This window comes from Oreochromis aureus, linkage group 11, assembly GCF_013358895.1.
Source record: "Oreochromis aureus strain Israel breed Guangdong linkage group 11, ZZ_aureus, whole genome shotgun sequence".
NCBI lineage: Eukaryota > Metazoa > Chordata > Actinopteri > Cichliformes > Cichlidae > Oreochromis > Oreochromis aureus.
Genome location: NC_052952.1, coordinates 7,411,195 through 7,424,359, shown reverse-complemented (window position 1 = coordinate 7,424,359; position 13,165 = coordinate 7,411,195). Strand labels below are relative to the sequence as shown.

Genomic DNA, 13,165 nt, shown 5'->3' with positions numbered 1-13,165 from the left:
TTAATTATAAATTCTAAGTAAGTTTTACTTTTTATTAGCCTATTTTATTGTAAATATGTGTTTGAGCTTTTTCTGTATGTATTATTGTAGGGTCTAACTTTCAATATAAAGCGCCTTGAGGTTACTGTTGTTGTGACACTGGGTGTGTTAACAGGTTAACAGGGGTTCCAGTACTTAAATGGTTGTGCTATTTATTATGTTTGCGCTCATATTGTTCAGGGTGACATATTGACTCTATTCGAAATGTGTGATCTCCTCTCTCTTCCTTCATTCCACCAGACTTCGGATGTGACGGAGGTCAGATGCTTTGTCCTCAAGGGGCTTCCTGTCATTTTCAGCAATGATCCATCTGCTTTCTTCAAGTTCTTGTAAGGAACTTTGATTTTTCTTTACCTCCTCTTATGCCCCCATTCCCTAGTTCCACTTGTTTACTACCTTTCCACTTTTCCCTCGATCTCCCCCTCTCTCCACCTCCCCTCCTCTCTCTCTACCATACATATTATTTAAGGGTTTGTGAATGTTAATAGTTAATTTTTTATTGTTATTATTGTCATTGACTATCCCAAGTGATTTTCTGTGGCAGTGGGTGGACACTGGACAGGGCAGGCACATCAGCTTTGTACATATAGGGCCTGTTTATAGCACTGTGTTGTCATGTTGACGTGATGATCCCATGTTCCTTTTTTCACGACACTGATGATGAGGACGTTTGTACAATGATGTGCCAGTGGAGATGAACAAGAAAACATTCCTCCACACATACAGTCCCTTCACCACAATGCATCCTCAGTGGGAATCATCTTAGGGGGCTAGATTGTGTTGGATGTTGAGAACCTGCCCCAGGCCTTGTACATTGTCTTCAGACTTACCTATGCACTGCATCTCAACTACCCAGAGTACACTTTTGATTTTTTTAACAACAAGTACTTCTGAACGTCTGAACCCAAACTTCAAACACTCAAGAATCAGCAGAGAGGTGGAGGGGAAGTATGGGCTCTCCATGTAGTATTTTGTTTGTTTTTTTGTTCACCCTCCAGTTCTCTTCCTGTATTCTTTATTTTTTTGTCGTTCCATGGACAAATTTGCTATTTGTAGATGTTAAGATACCAGTGTTCAGCAGGGCTGAGTTTCTCATGTTAGTTTATTCACCATATTTCAACAGACACAGTTCAGTATTGTAAAGAATACATTTTTATTACTTTTGTTGCTGAAACAAAGACATCACCAATAATAAATTGTTGTATGTATTTCTTTTACCTGGCTCTATTGATTGAAAGATATAATTTGATTTTTAAGAACTGTAAAAGTTAAGTTTGATCAGTGAGAATTTACAATTTAGTTCAGTTGGTAATGGAGTAATGCTTACTTAATAAGCTGAGTTAAACATGGTAACTAAGTATCTTCAGTTACTGTATTAGTACATTCAAATGAGTTATCCACCACAGCTGATTTAAATGGATAACTTGAAGTTCTCCAGTATCTTCATGTTATTCAGGTGTATTAGTGAGATCATTCAACCGCCCTCTTCCATTCCCCCTTTAGGGCTCAAGTACATTAAACGTAGTCCAGTGCAATTGTTCAACTAATGCTTCATTACTTAGGGCAGGGATAGCTCAGTAGGTAGAGTGGTGGCCCCATGATCGCAAGGTCGGGGGTTCGAATCCACTGAACGGCTACCCTGAGGTACCCCTGAGCAAGGTGCCGTCCCTATACACTGCTGCCCACTGCTTTACTGAGTGAATGAGTTAAATGCAGAGAGGAATTTCCCCACGGGGATCAATAAAGTATACATGATTTTTTAAAAGTAGATTCAACTTATCCAGGTTTACAGTGAATGCGCTTCTGGAAGAATGGTCAGAAATTCCCATAAACACTCCTAAACCTTGTGGAAAACCTTCCCAGAAGAGCTGAAACTGTTATAACTGCAAAGGGTGGGCCCGACATTATATTAGACCCAATGGATTAAGAACAGGATGTCACTCAAATTCATATGTGAGTGGAGGCAGACGAGCAAATATTTCTGGAAATATAGAATAGTAAGTTTGTATTTGTAGATATTTGTGTTTTTTGACCACCCTAACTTTGTAATTAATGTTTGAAATAACCATGAATCCCAGTCACGACTCGCACTATTCAGCGTGTTTGTGATGTTTTTTATTTACAATAAGTTTCATTTCGGCACCGTTGTTTCCTCCACAACCAGAAAGCCTCCCAGGTGACTCCACTAAAAAAAAGGGGTGAGAGCGTGATTACAGGATGAGAAGCTGCTGCCCTGCCAGCCTCCCTGGCACTGCCCCTCGAGCCTGCTGCACCACCCCTCCCCTGCAGAAAAACTAGGCCACACCTCCACTACCATAACCTTGACAGCAGGTGTTTGTAATAGACAAGAATTGTCTGACTTGTCTATACACATCTATACACATCCACAGTGAGTTAACACACAAAGAGTTAACATTAAGCTTTCTAACTAACCGGTGGCAAGACGGCAAATACGCATTTTCCCCAATATGCCAGAGTCATCTTTAAAGCAAGCATTACCTCATGTGGTCAAGCTTTCAAGTTTGCATCAATATAATGAGGGTGTTAGTCATCCTTGCTAATACAGGTCATGTGATATGACTAAAATGCCACATCAGCAACATAGTGATTCTTAGAGCTGTGGAAAAAGTACTAAAACAATTTAAACACTGAGCACAAAAACCATTTGAACATTTAATTGGAAATTTAATTGGTCTGAAAGTGAGTTTTATTTGTGAGTAACTTTGCGGCTGTTTACCATACCTAATGCCAAAAACCCTGACACCAAAGAGCTACAACACCAGCTTGTAAAGCAAAGATCTGACGACTGTATACAGCTTCAAAGCGGCCTTTGTCTACGGCTGAAAACAAGGTAGCTGGAATTAGTCAAACAAATAGCAAACATCTCAGTGGCACAACTTTATATTCAACGCTTGGAATGGCTTTAGCGCTGCCCCATGGAGCGGTTTCCTGCCCAGAACAGGCTGTTTATCTTTTTCTCTCTCTCAAAAAACAAGAGCTCAGAAAAAGATTTTCTTTGTTTATGAGCCTGTTTTTTCAGATGAGAGAGACACACAGCGAATTGATACACCTGTCGTTTGCTCAGTGGCCTACAGTGTAACTCAGGCAACTCGGGAAGGCACACACATTCATATTCATCTGTGAGACCCGTGGGCCTGTGTGAGTGTAAGCACAGAGCTCCACTGGGCTTTAAGGTGTAAATCCGACAGCTGTTTTCAGATGGCTTGTGTCGTTCCACCAGAGACCTTTCGCTGCTTGGCCTCTTGATCTTTAATCCACTGTCTCGTTCTGTTCCTCTTCACTGAATACACAGACGCAAAGACAGAACAGACACTGGATGTATGCGGAAAGCAGCACATGGCCTACAAACTTTCTCTCTATACCTTTCTAACTCATTCCTCTAATTGTGTTTGTTTGTCTATCCTTGGTCTTTTCTTTCTACTTTTCTGCTTGTCTGTTTCCTCTAATCTTTGTCTGGTATGTCTATATAAACATTTATTGAACTACATATGTGTGTCTCTGCATTGAGAGCTGCACTCTCTTATCATATCTGGTTATATTTTAACTCCATGCCCATTAAGATCTAAAGACATGGGTGTTGCACTGAAAGTAGGCATTTTTGTCGCCATTCAATAAAACACCGGCTTAAATATTAATTTGGCCAGAGGGATAGCCTGCCATCCCACCCACTCCCCACTCCTCTTATTCTATCTTTTAGTTTGTCTTAGTCAGGCATAAATTACAGTGTGATAAATGTATACATTCATCAACTTAAGGGAAGGGAAATGGGCCAGTAAACTCTGGAAGGACGCCTTACTGCAGCTTACCCATTTATGAGGCACTGGACAATCATGGAAATGTATTCAAAACAGAGCTATAGCTGTGCCTGTATACCATACATAATAAAACAGTCTTCTAACTATGTATTAGAATCAACAGGTCTCATGTGCTTTATCAACTGCAAAGGACAAAGACCGATATATTATAAGGAAAGGAGGGCATGTGAGAATAGTGGAAAGAAGGCAGGAGGTCTAAAAGTACAACAGTTGGGTAGTATGAAGCAAAAAGGGATGCAGAGCATTTAAACTTGGACATGCAAGAAAAACTGAAGGATGGTAAAAGATGAAACATTTGCAAATAATGCAAGAGATTATTTAAAGCCTTTATTGGAGTTTTTTTTAATGGTTTAAATAGAAATGCAGACCTAAATTCAGACTCAAAGGACTGGGGTGATTGTGGAAAATGGGAACACCACACAGCTCAGACAAATCACAGAGATGAGATGAGAGAAGCAAAGTTAAACACAGGACACATGAGACGAAAGAATGTCAAAATAATACAGGAAGTAACTAAACACAGAACATAAAAGTAAATACATAAAAGTGCAGATTTAACAGGAATATGAAAAAGAACCAATGTTAACTGTAACTGAAACCGAGGGCACAAAACAATAAAAGCAATACCAAGCATGCAATCCGAACTTCAAACAAGCCACCAAGGACTGAACAGAAATGTAGTAATAATGACTCAAAACCATGGCTCTAACACCAAGGACAATGACGAAAACTGTCACACATGACGGTACCATATTAAATAGGTAATAACCTTGCCGCATTTCAGTTATTGAATGCCATATAAAACTTAAAGTTTATGTAAAAATATGTGATGCTGCATCATTTCCACCCTGTTTAAAAACACTGTTAGCTCAGTTCTGCTTTAATTGCACGTGCAGAGGACATGGAGTATTTCAGCAGAAACAGGCAAAGACAAAATGTCATAGCTCACCCCACATCCACAGAACACAATGAAGACAGAGCGAAGAGAAGTTATAGCAGAGGAATCTATGAGGAAGTGGGCTCTAATTATTCTAATTGACCTCTGCACTTAAGAAGTCCTTGCTACTAATGACTAAAGTGCCATTAGCACACACACACACAGACACACACACACACACACACACTTGTTAACCAAGTATCATACAAATAGCTCAATTCACCCATGAACGTCTGCTCTTAATGGAGGACAAAAATCTGTCTATATCACAAGACCACACACACACACACACACACACACACACACACACACACACACACACACACACACACACACACACACACACACACACTGTGCGCTGGCCTGCTCACGCATCTCCGAGCACATCCAACATATTTGAAGATGACATTTCTTTAGTCCTCTTTCAGCAGGAATAATCTAGTAGTTGGAAAACATCCAAAGTAAAGAGTAAAACAGCTCTTGTAAGAAGCGAGAGCAGACAGAGATGAAGCGTGTATTTCTGGAGGATGTTTACCTGAGCTCACTATTTGTCGAACCAAGTTTCAGTTTGGTTTATTCGTATATGTTTTCCCCTGAATACTTCTCTTCAGCCCCGTCCTTTCTTAGCCCTTCTCGTGTCACACCAGTTTGCAATAAAACTGCGTTTCACATTCGTCACATCATTACTTTCACATCACGTCTACAACATCCATTTTAAATTTCTTGGAGCCTTTCACGCTCTCAGCCATGACATACATATTTGGTTCATTTTGCTCTCAAATGGAAAGAACTGATGTAATGTTAAGAGGCCTTCAAAGGAAATGATAGCATTCCCTATTAGTTATTTTGTGGCCTGCACGTGCTTGAACGGGCTGCATGCCTTCCCTGTATTTGCCTCCTTTAATCTGTGGTGTCGGTTTGGGCCTCTTCCCTTAATCTCTCTGAGTGTGTGCCAGTAGGATGACACATCTCTCTGGCCACAAACATTTGACATCTTGTGTGTCCAGTGAGCACTGCACAGATGGACTAAATGAAAGAAGAAGGCTAGAAATTTTTTAAAAAAAAGAGAGAGAAATGCACACAGTCTGTGGAAGTCTATAAGTAGTAATTCAGGAAACTAATAGGGCAATAAAAAAAAAGCAGCGGACACAGCCGCAGAGAGATAGAGAGGCTAAATGAATCCTAAAGCTACAAATTAGCAAGGTAAAAGATATAGAGATGTACACACACGGAGCTAAACGTGGTGTCAGAGTTGAAATACATATTAATGTGACAAATTAAGGTTGGCTGTAAATATAGAAACCTCACTCCTCAGGTGTGTGTTTGTAACCCTCTGTAGAGATGATGGATACCAGAGGACTCTCTCTCTGTCTCACACTAGCAGTGTGGTGAATGTCAACAGAATCTCATTGGCCTCGAGTTCAACTTTAACTACATCTGTCCCTTGGGTTGTGTGTGTGTGTGAGCACTGGATCCAGGCCTCAGTGAGGGAGAGAGGAAGGCAACACTCCACTCATATCCTGTCAGCTAATATGTATTGAAGAAGGCGCCGTTAGCGTGGAGGAACGAAGAGGCTTTTACCCATTACTGCTCAATGATTTTCACTCCGATTGCTTCATGTACGAAATCCAGTCAAGCGTTTAACGAGCGGACTGGTAATAATATGAGATCAGTTGAAAAGGTCTGAAAGGCATCAGTACCGTTAGTAATACTGACAACTTAGAACAGGAACAGTTACATCGATATGAAAACAGAAAGTGATCGCTATAATATGTAGAAATGCAGTTCAGAGTTAAACTGGCTCTCACTCTGAGCAATCGTTGGTTGAATGATCCATAAAAACTCTGGTGGATGGGATTAGAAATAAAGAGGGGAGAGCTGCAGGAGGAGGGCTGTCTGTCTTCTGCAACATTATTGCCAAAAGAGATAAATTAGCTTTTTTTACAAACTGTTTTTTTCTCCTATTTATTTTTAAATCACTGTGGTTAATTTGACATTACAGTGTTAAGATTTCGATAAAGATTAAAAGACACTCATACTACATTACACTGTCTTCTGAATCTTTATGGTCTTCAGAGTGGCAAACATCTGTTTTTACAACTTCTAACAGGCTACTGAGCTAAATCGGTAACAAATACAGTCATGGACATACCTAGACACATGCACACACTCATACACAGACACACAGATGTCTATGGTCTAATATTCTCCAGCTGTCCAAATTATAGTTATTATTTTTAAAGAAATATTGTTTAGGGCAAATTTCCAAAGAAAATACATTACTGTCTTGCACAGGGGACAACTAATGGATTTGTTTGAGCTTTTTTTAAGCTAAAAAACCACTGAAATATTTATTGTTGCTGGCTGCTGAATTCCATACGACTTTATTTTGGATGAAACCATCATCCACAGCAATCAGTTCATGTAAAAAAAATAATGGAGGCAGAATCTGTATAGCTTTTAACTCGTCCTCTCATTTGTGTTAGGAGCTCAAGTCTTCAGCCTCATTTCATAGGTTTTTTGTATTATTGGTCCCTTTAGGGGTGGCCACAGACGATCATATACCTCCATCCTATGTGTAGCATCTGTATCCTACTCTCATCTCCACATTGCTGCCTTTTCTTCTCTTTCACTGCCTCCTAACATGCCTTCCCCATCTCCTCTTCCTTTGTCTTTGGCTAACAGTAGCACAGTTTCCAGCTCAGGTGCTGACCAACAGCACCTGAGGCGGTTGTTGTTAACCCAGGCACTGACCAATCTGGTATAGAAATCATATTCTTTATGATCCGCATGTTTGATTTGGCAAATATTTTATGCCGGATGCACTTCCTGACACAACCCTCCCCTATTTATAGGAGAGTGTGCGGCCCCACAGTGACATTCTGCATAATTAACACTCACCGGATGCCCTAAAAACACTAATTAGAGAAGAAATATTGCAAAGGATTTCCAAGTTAAATTGTCTGTATCATTTAGAGGGAAGAATGATAAAAGCTGTGCTTCTTCTGGGAGAGAAGCTGCTGAAATGAACTCTGAGATTTTTTTTCAGTGGCGGCATCGAATCAAGCACACAAACATGGCAACCTTTTGAACTGATGTCATTCGGTCTCCGTGGATAATAGCATTACACACTATTTGCTCTGCCTCTTAGTCCAAGTTAAAAATGGAAAAAAAAAGCATATGTTGGTGTTTTGACACTTTGGACTGTGGGAATAAAATATGAACAATCAAGTATGCAGGCTTTTTTTCTGTGTTTTTTCCTTTTCTTTGCTGGCAAAGATAAAACTGTCCGATACAAGTGGAAACTAAATGTCTGACAAACTCCGCTTGCAGCTCCTGCTGACAAGGAGCTGAATATGTTTTTTTCATTCAGTGTCATTAGCTTTGGAATAATTTATAGACTTTATGAGCTGCTGTTGTACCTCATCTGTCCTTTTTTTCCCTCATCTCGTTTCTAGCGAATCCATCCTTATGTTAACACGAGGAGATTCACAACAAAGATTTCTTAGAAAACTGTATTCCGGAGACAAATGTGAATATAAAGTTTTTTTCATTTTTAGCTGGTGGGAAGAGAAATGAGACCGCTACTTCATTTAAAGTAGTTTTGTCCTGAAAACAAACTTTTTTTTCCCCAGACATACAGTACTTTACAATACAGTAAAGTACTGTGACATCACTCCACCGATGCGTGTACATAGAGTCCACACAGTTAAGCACTTTTCCTGTCACTTAACCAAATGTCTGATTGACTTGTATGTATGTATATTTTCTATTTCACTCATTTACTGCCTCTCTTCCTGTCTTCATAGTTATAGGTAAAAAAAACAAACACTTTCTTCGGAGCAGTGTAATGCTCAAAGCGTCACACTTGCTATAATTATCGCTTGTAAAAAGGAATGATCAAATGTCACTTGTATCAAAAGTAATTATAGGAGTTTGGGAATGAGATTAATGCAATTAGGCTTCACAGTTACAACCTCGCTGACATTACTCAACAGCTCCACTGATTTTTACCAAATAATACAACACCTGATTCAGCAGTGGCAAACTGCCCTTGCTCCATCACAGTATGTTATGAAAATTAGGCTTTATATTTGCTGCTTTTCTCTACAGATGATGCCACTAAAGAAAAAAAAAGAAGGACTAAAAAGCAAAAGAGTCTTCAACTTAGAAACGGATATTCAAGGAGAAAACAAAATCTCTTCACATCTTCCAGCAGCAAGTAGCAGAATCCAGTGGGTTGATTTAGAGGCTGTAAAAAAAAAAGGCTTTAAGTCCCTGACCAATGATCTGAGTCATCAGCTTTTAAGGAGTGCAGGCCTACAAATGACTGACATGGACAGACTGCAAACTACAAACCGAGGTACAAACCAAGGTAAAATCTCCTTTAAAAGCCTCTGCTGTTGCTCAGAGCCAGAGCCAGTCAATGACACCCCAAGAGCAGACAGAAAATTTGTTTCATTCAAAGCTCCTGGAAAGAACAAAGTCTGTATTTAGTGCAGAGGAGCCTGTGCTTACAGTCTGCAAGATATGGTTAAGTCCCTTGTACATTTTTTGGTTGGCCGAAGTAGCTCTGCTGCCCTTCTTCAATGCAACGTCGTAATAAAGTTCACAAGCGGAGTTGTTGTCATACTGTCCAACTTGGTTTTCCAAGTAGAGATGCTTAACAGTGTCTGACATATTTACTAAACATCAGGCTCAGATGCGACATACACTCATAAATTGTACACACAGCTGGCTCGAGTGCAAAGAAATAACCGACTCGTCTGATGTCTGGAACACATACATTTGGGATGTAGAGATGAGATTATGTGCGAGCTCTTAATAAAAGTTTTTGTAAACAACCCACCCTAACAGGAAGCAAACTGATTACTACTCTGGAACAAAGTGCTGCACACACACAGACACACACACTTTCTAATGCATCGTGCAGCGACATCTCTTTGGAGCTTGATATTTCATTGTTATTATCACGATAGAGGACAGTAGTAGACACACACACACTGAGCCTGATAGAGAGGAAAAGAAAGACACACCGTTACGTGTTACGGTACATAAAAGGGCCTCCTGTATTGATCCACAGTTACCCATTATCATCACTACAGTACACAAAGATGCAAACACCGACACACACTTTCACAAATACGACTGAAGCACAGCAGGATATTATTATAATCCCCAACAGGTAGGAGGCAGAACACCAATCAAGGTCACCTCTGCTGGAGCGAATGGCGAGTTGTTCTGATAACAGCAAACTGAAGGAAGCTTTCTAATTTGCCTACCGATAGGAAGGAGAAGAGGAGAGGAGGGGGAGGACAGCACGAGAGAAACAAAGAGGAATAACATCAAAGATCTACACCTGTGTGCGTGCATGTGTGGTTTGGGTTCACTGCAGGCAAATTCAACAAGCAAGCTCACATCGAGTATTTTTGGGAAACTCTCACAGGCCACATTCATTAGTTACGTATTGCTAGTATCAGGCTGGATTCTGTTTTATTTTTAGAAATGCCCTAATTCTTCATGTTACAGATGTAACAAGGTGCTGTAGATTAGTCAGCTGTTTGTGAATCTCCTATTCCAACACATTTTAGAGGTGCTATATTGGATTGAGATGGTGACCGTGGGGGCAATTTGAGTACACTGAACTCATTGTCACGTTCAAAAAACTTTGAGATGATTCGAGCTTTCTGACATTGTCCGCTATCTTGCTGGAAACAGCCACCAGAAGATGGGTACACTGTGGACAGGTAGGCTTTCTTATTCAAACGATTCTCAGCTAGTCTTCCACTAAGATATTCTCCACACCTGAACATTGAGTATTCACTGGGAGAAACATTTCATCACTCATCCAAGTGACTTCTTTAGTCACAGAGACTGACTGACTGAAGAAGTCACTTGATTGAACATGCATCAAGATATCCCACACTACTACAAGCCACAGGCAGCCTGTACCGTTGATACAAGGCAGGATGGATCCATGCTTTCATGTTATTTATGCCAAATTCAGACCCTATCATCGGAATGTTGCAGCAGAAATCCAGACTCAACATTTGTCCAACCTTCTCTTGTACAATTTTGGTGAACCAGTGTGAACTGTAGCCTTGCTTCCTGTTCTTAGCTGACAGGAGTGGCCCCTAGTGTGGTCTTCTGCTGTAACCCATCTCCTTCAAGGCATCATGTATTTGTGCTCTTCTGCACACCTTGGTTCTAATGAGTGGTTATATTTGAGTTAGTGTTGCCTTTCTATTATCTCAAAGCAGCCTGACCTTTCTCCTCTGACCTCTGGCATCAACAACATATTTTCATCCAGTGAACTGCCGTTGCCTTCTCCTGTTTTGATCATAGAGAAGGTTGTGTGGGCAAATCCCAGCAGATCAGCATTTTCTGAAATATTCAGACCAGACCACCAACAATGATGCCATGTTCAAAATCACTTAAATCACCTCTCTTCCCCATTCTGATGCTCAGTTTCGATTAGATTTGTTTTTTATTGAAACAGCCACAACCTCAGTCTCTGCTGCCATATACTTTTGCTGTCATTTTAGTTGTTGTTTAAATTCTATTTGCCAGGTATAGCAGACAGCAAAGCAATTTCCCAAAAATGAAAAAGTAACATGAGAAAAATGTAAATACATCTCATTTTCATATTACTATAGAAATATATAGATGTGACAATCAAACATTATTTATGGTGAATTCATCACTCTTCCACCGCTCGCTATACAGGTTAATATACTATAATAAGACACTTTAAGTGCCACTAGAGATTGCATTCAATATGAAACCTGTGATTTACTATCAGTGTGTTTTCCACCCAAGAGCCAATTTATTAAGTATTCATGGATATGAATTGCTCAGTGATTCTTTCCCGGAGAGTGCGTGTCGGTCTCTTGCTCCAACAGCAACTATGAAATGCACATACACTGTTAGAGGGTAAATTGCCTAAATAATATATATGTACTATAGTCAATAAATATGATGACACACTGTACAGTTTAATGGAAACTGCATGCCTAAACTATATTATATAACCACACTTTTAGGGCCCTGTGATAAATGATTACCAGCACAAAAACCGAATAATAAGCCAGCCTGAAGCAAGTATGCTTAAATAATAAGTACGGCTCCACTGAATAATGACTGTCTGTCTTTGTGTTCACTTCAGGCTACAAAACTGTGATGAAAACGTCAGAGAAAGTCAAAAAACAATTGCACCAGCAGCAGTTAGAGTGTTTCAAATCCGACACCGTTCATGTCTTCACATTACCGGGCTCGTCTTTCTTACATGAGCACACACGGAAAACTGAATTGCAACAATCAATTATTCTATAGCCAGAGATTTCCTGCTAAATTCACTCTTATGGGAAAGAAATCAGCAGACAGGGGACAGTTGCTATGCAAGTATACCCTCAATAAAGAAAACAAATGCATCCCTGTCTCTTTCACATTGCATAGGAAGACGGTTGAACCATTACGCATTTTAATATGAGGACATCCATGCTGCCAGCTGAAAGAACATCTCGGTTTTAAGAATAAACACGCATAAATCCAGATATCTTGCATGGGAGCGGGAACTCAAGTTAGCAGGAAGCCACACAGACACAAGTGAACATTGTTGGTCACTTGCCTAACTTTAGGAGTTATGCTAAAAAAATTGTAATAAATAAATAAATCCCCAAAAAATCACAGCCATGAATGATTTGCCAGTCAGGCAAAGATGATTTTGGCATCTCATCTCAAAAAATGTCACCATTAACCTGTTGCATAAAAACTCTTCATGGAGGGAAACACGGACAGACACGCTGACTCATACTTTTTTGGCCTTCTGATCTATGTAACTGCACCGGTGGCTGTTTATCCTTCCTCCAAACATCGCTATGGAAACTGACTGGGAGACTCTTTAAGCAGAGTCCAATTCATCAGCGTGAGTCGTTTTATTTATATGTTTCATATGAGGACAACTTTGCATATCGCCTCATCTCCTGGAAACAGTGCATTTGTCCTACCTCCAGAGATCTCGTTGGCGTTCCTCGGAGGAGCAGCTGAATCGGTGAACCTCTGGGACTCAGTCTTGTCACTCTCATTTCTTTCACCTGCAGAATATAACAAATTCTTAATTTAAAATGATTTCAAAACAGTTATTTCAGAAAGTTTCTTTCTATCTGGGTCTCCTTCACTATAGTGTAATAAAATATCCCAAACACAGTAGTACATTACTCGAGAATAGACAAAGGCGAGGACACAGCAGAGGAAGAAACAGAGTGTAACGCATCAGATCAAAGCTGAGTAACAATAAGAGAAAGGGCTACATGAGGAGGAGGAAGAGGGTGCGGAAAGACGATGAGAGGTAATA

General features: G+C 40.1%; 1 protein-coding gene across 1 annotated transcript in view; it reads right to left on the bottom strand.

The window, feature by feature from the left end:
• The window catches only part of col14a1a (collagen, type XIV, alpha 1a), a 151,009-nt gene that overhangs the window by 116,453 nt on the left and 21,391 nt on the right, over positions 1-13,165 (bottom strand). Inside the window, exon 5 of the mRNA XM_039619618.1 lies at positions 12,819-12,905. Coding sequence (XP_039475552.1) covers positions 12,819-12,905 — 87 coding nt within the window. The remainder of the gene's footprint in view (positions 1-12,818; positions 12,906-13,165) is intronic.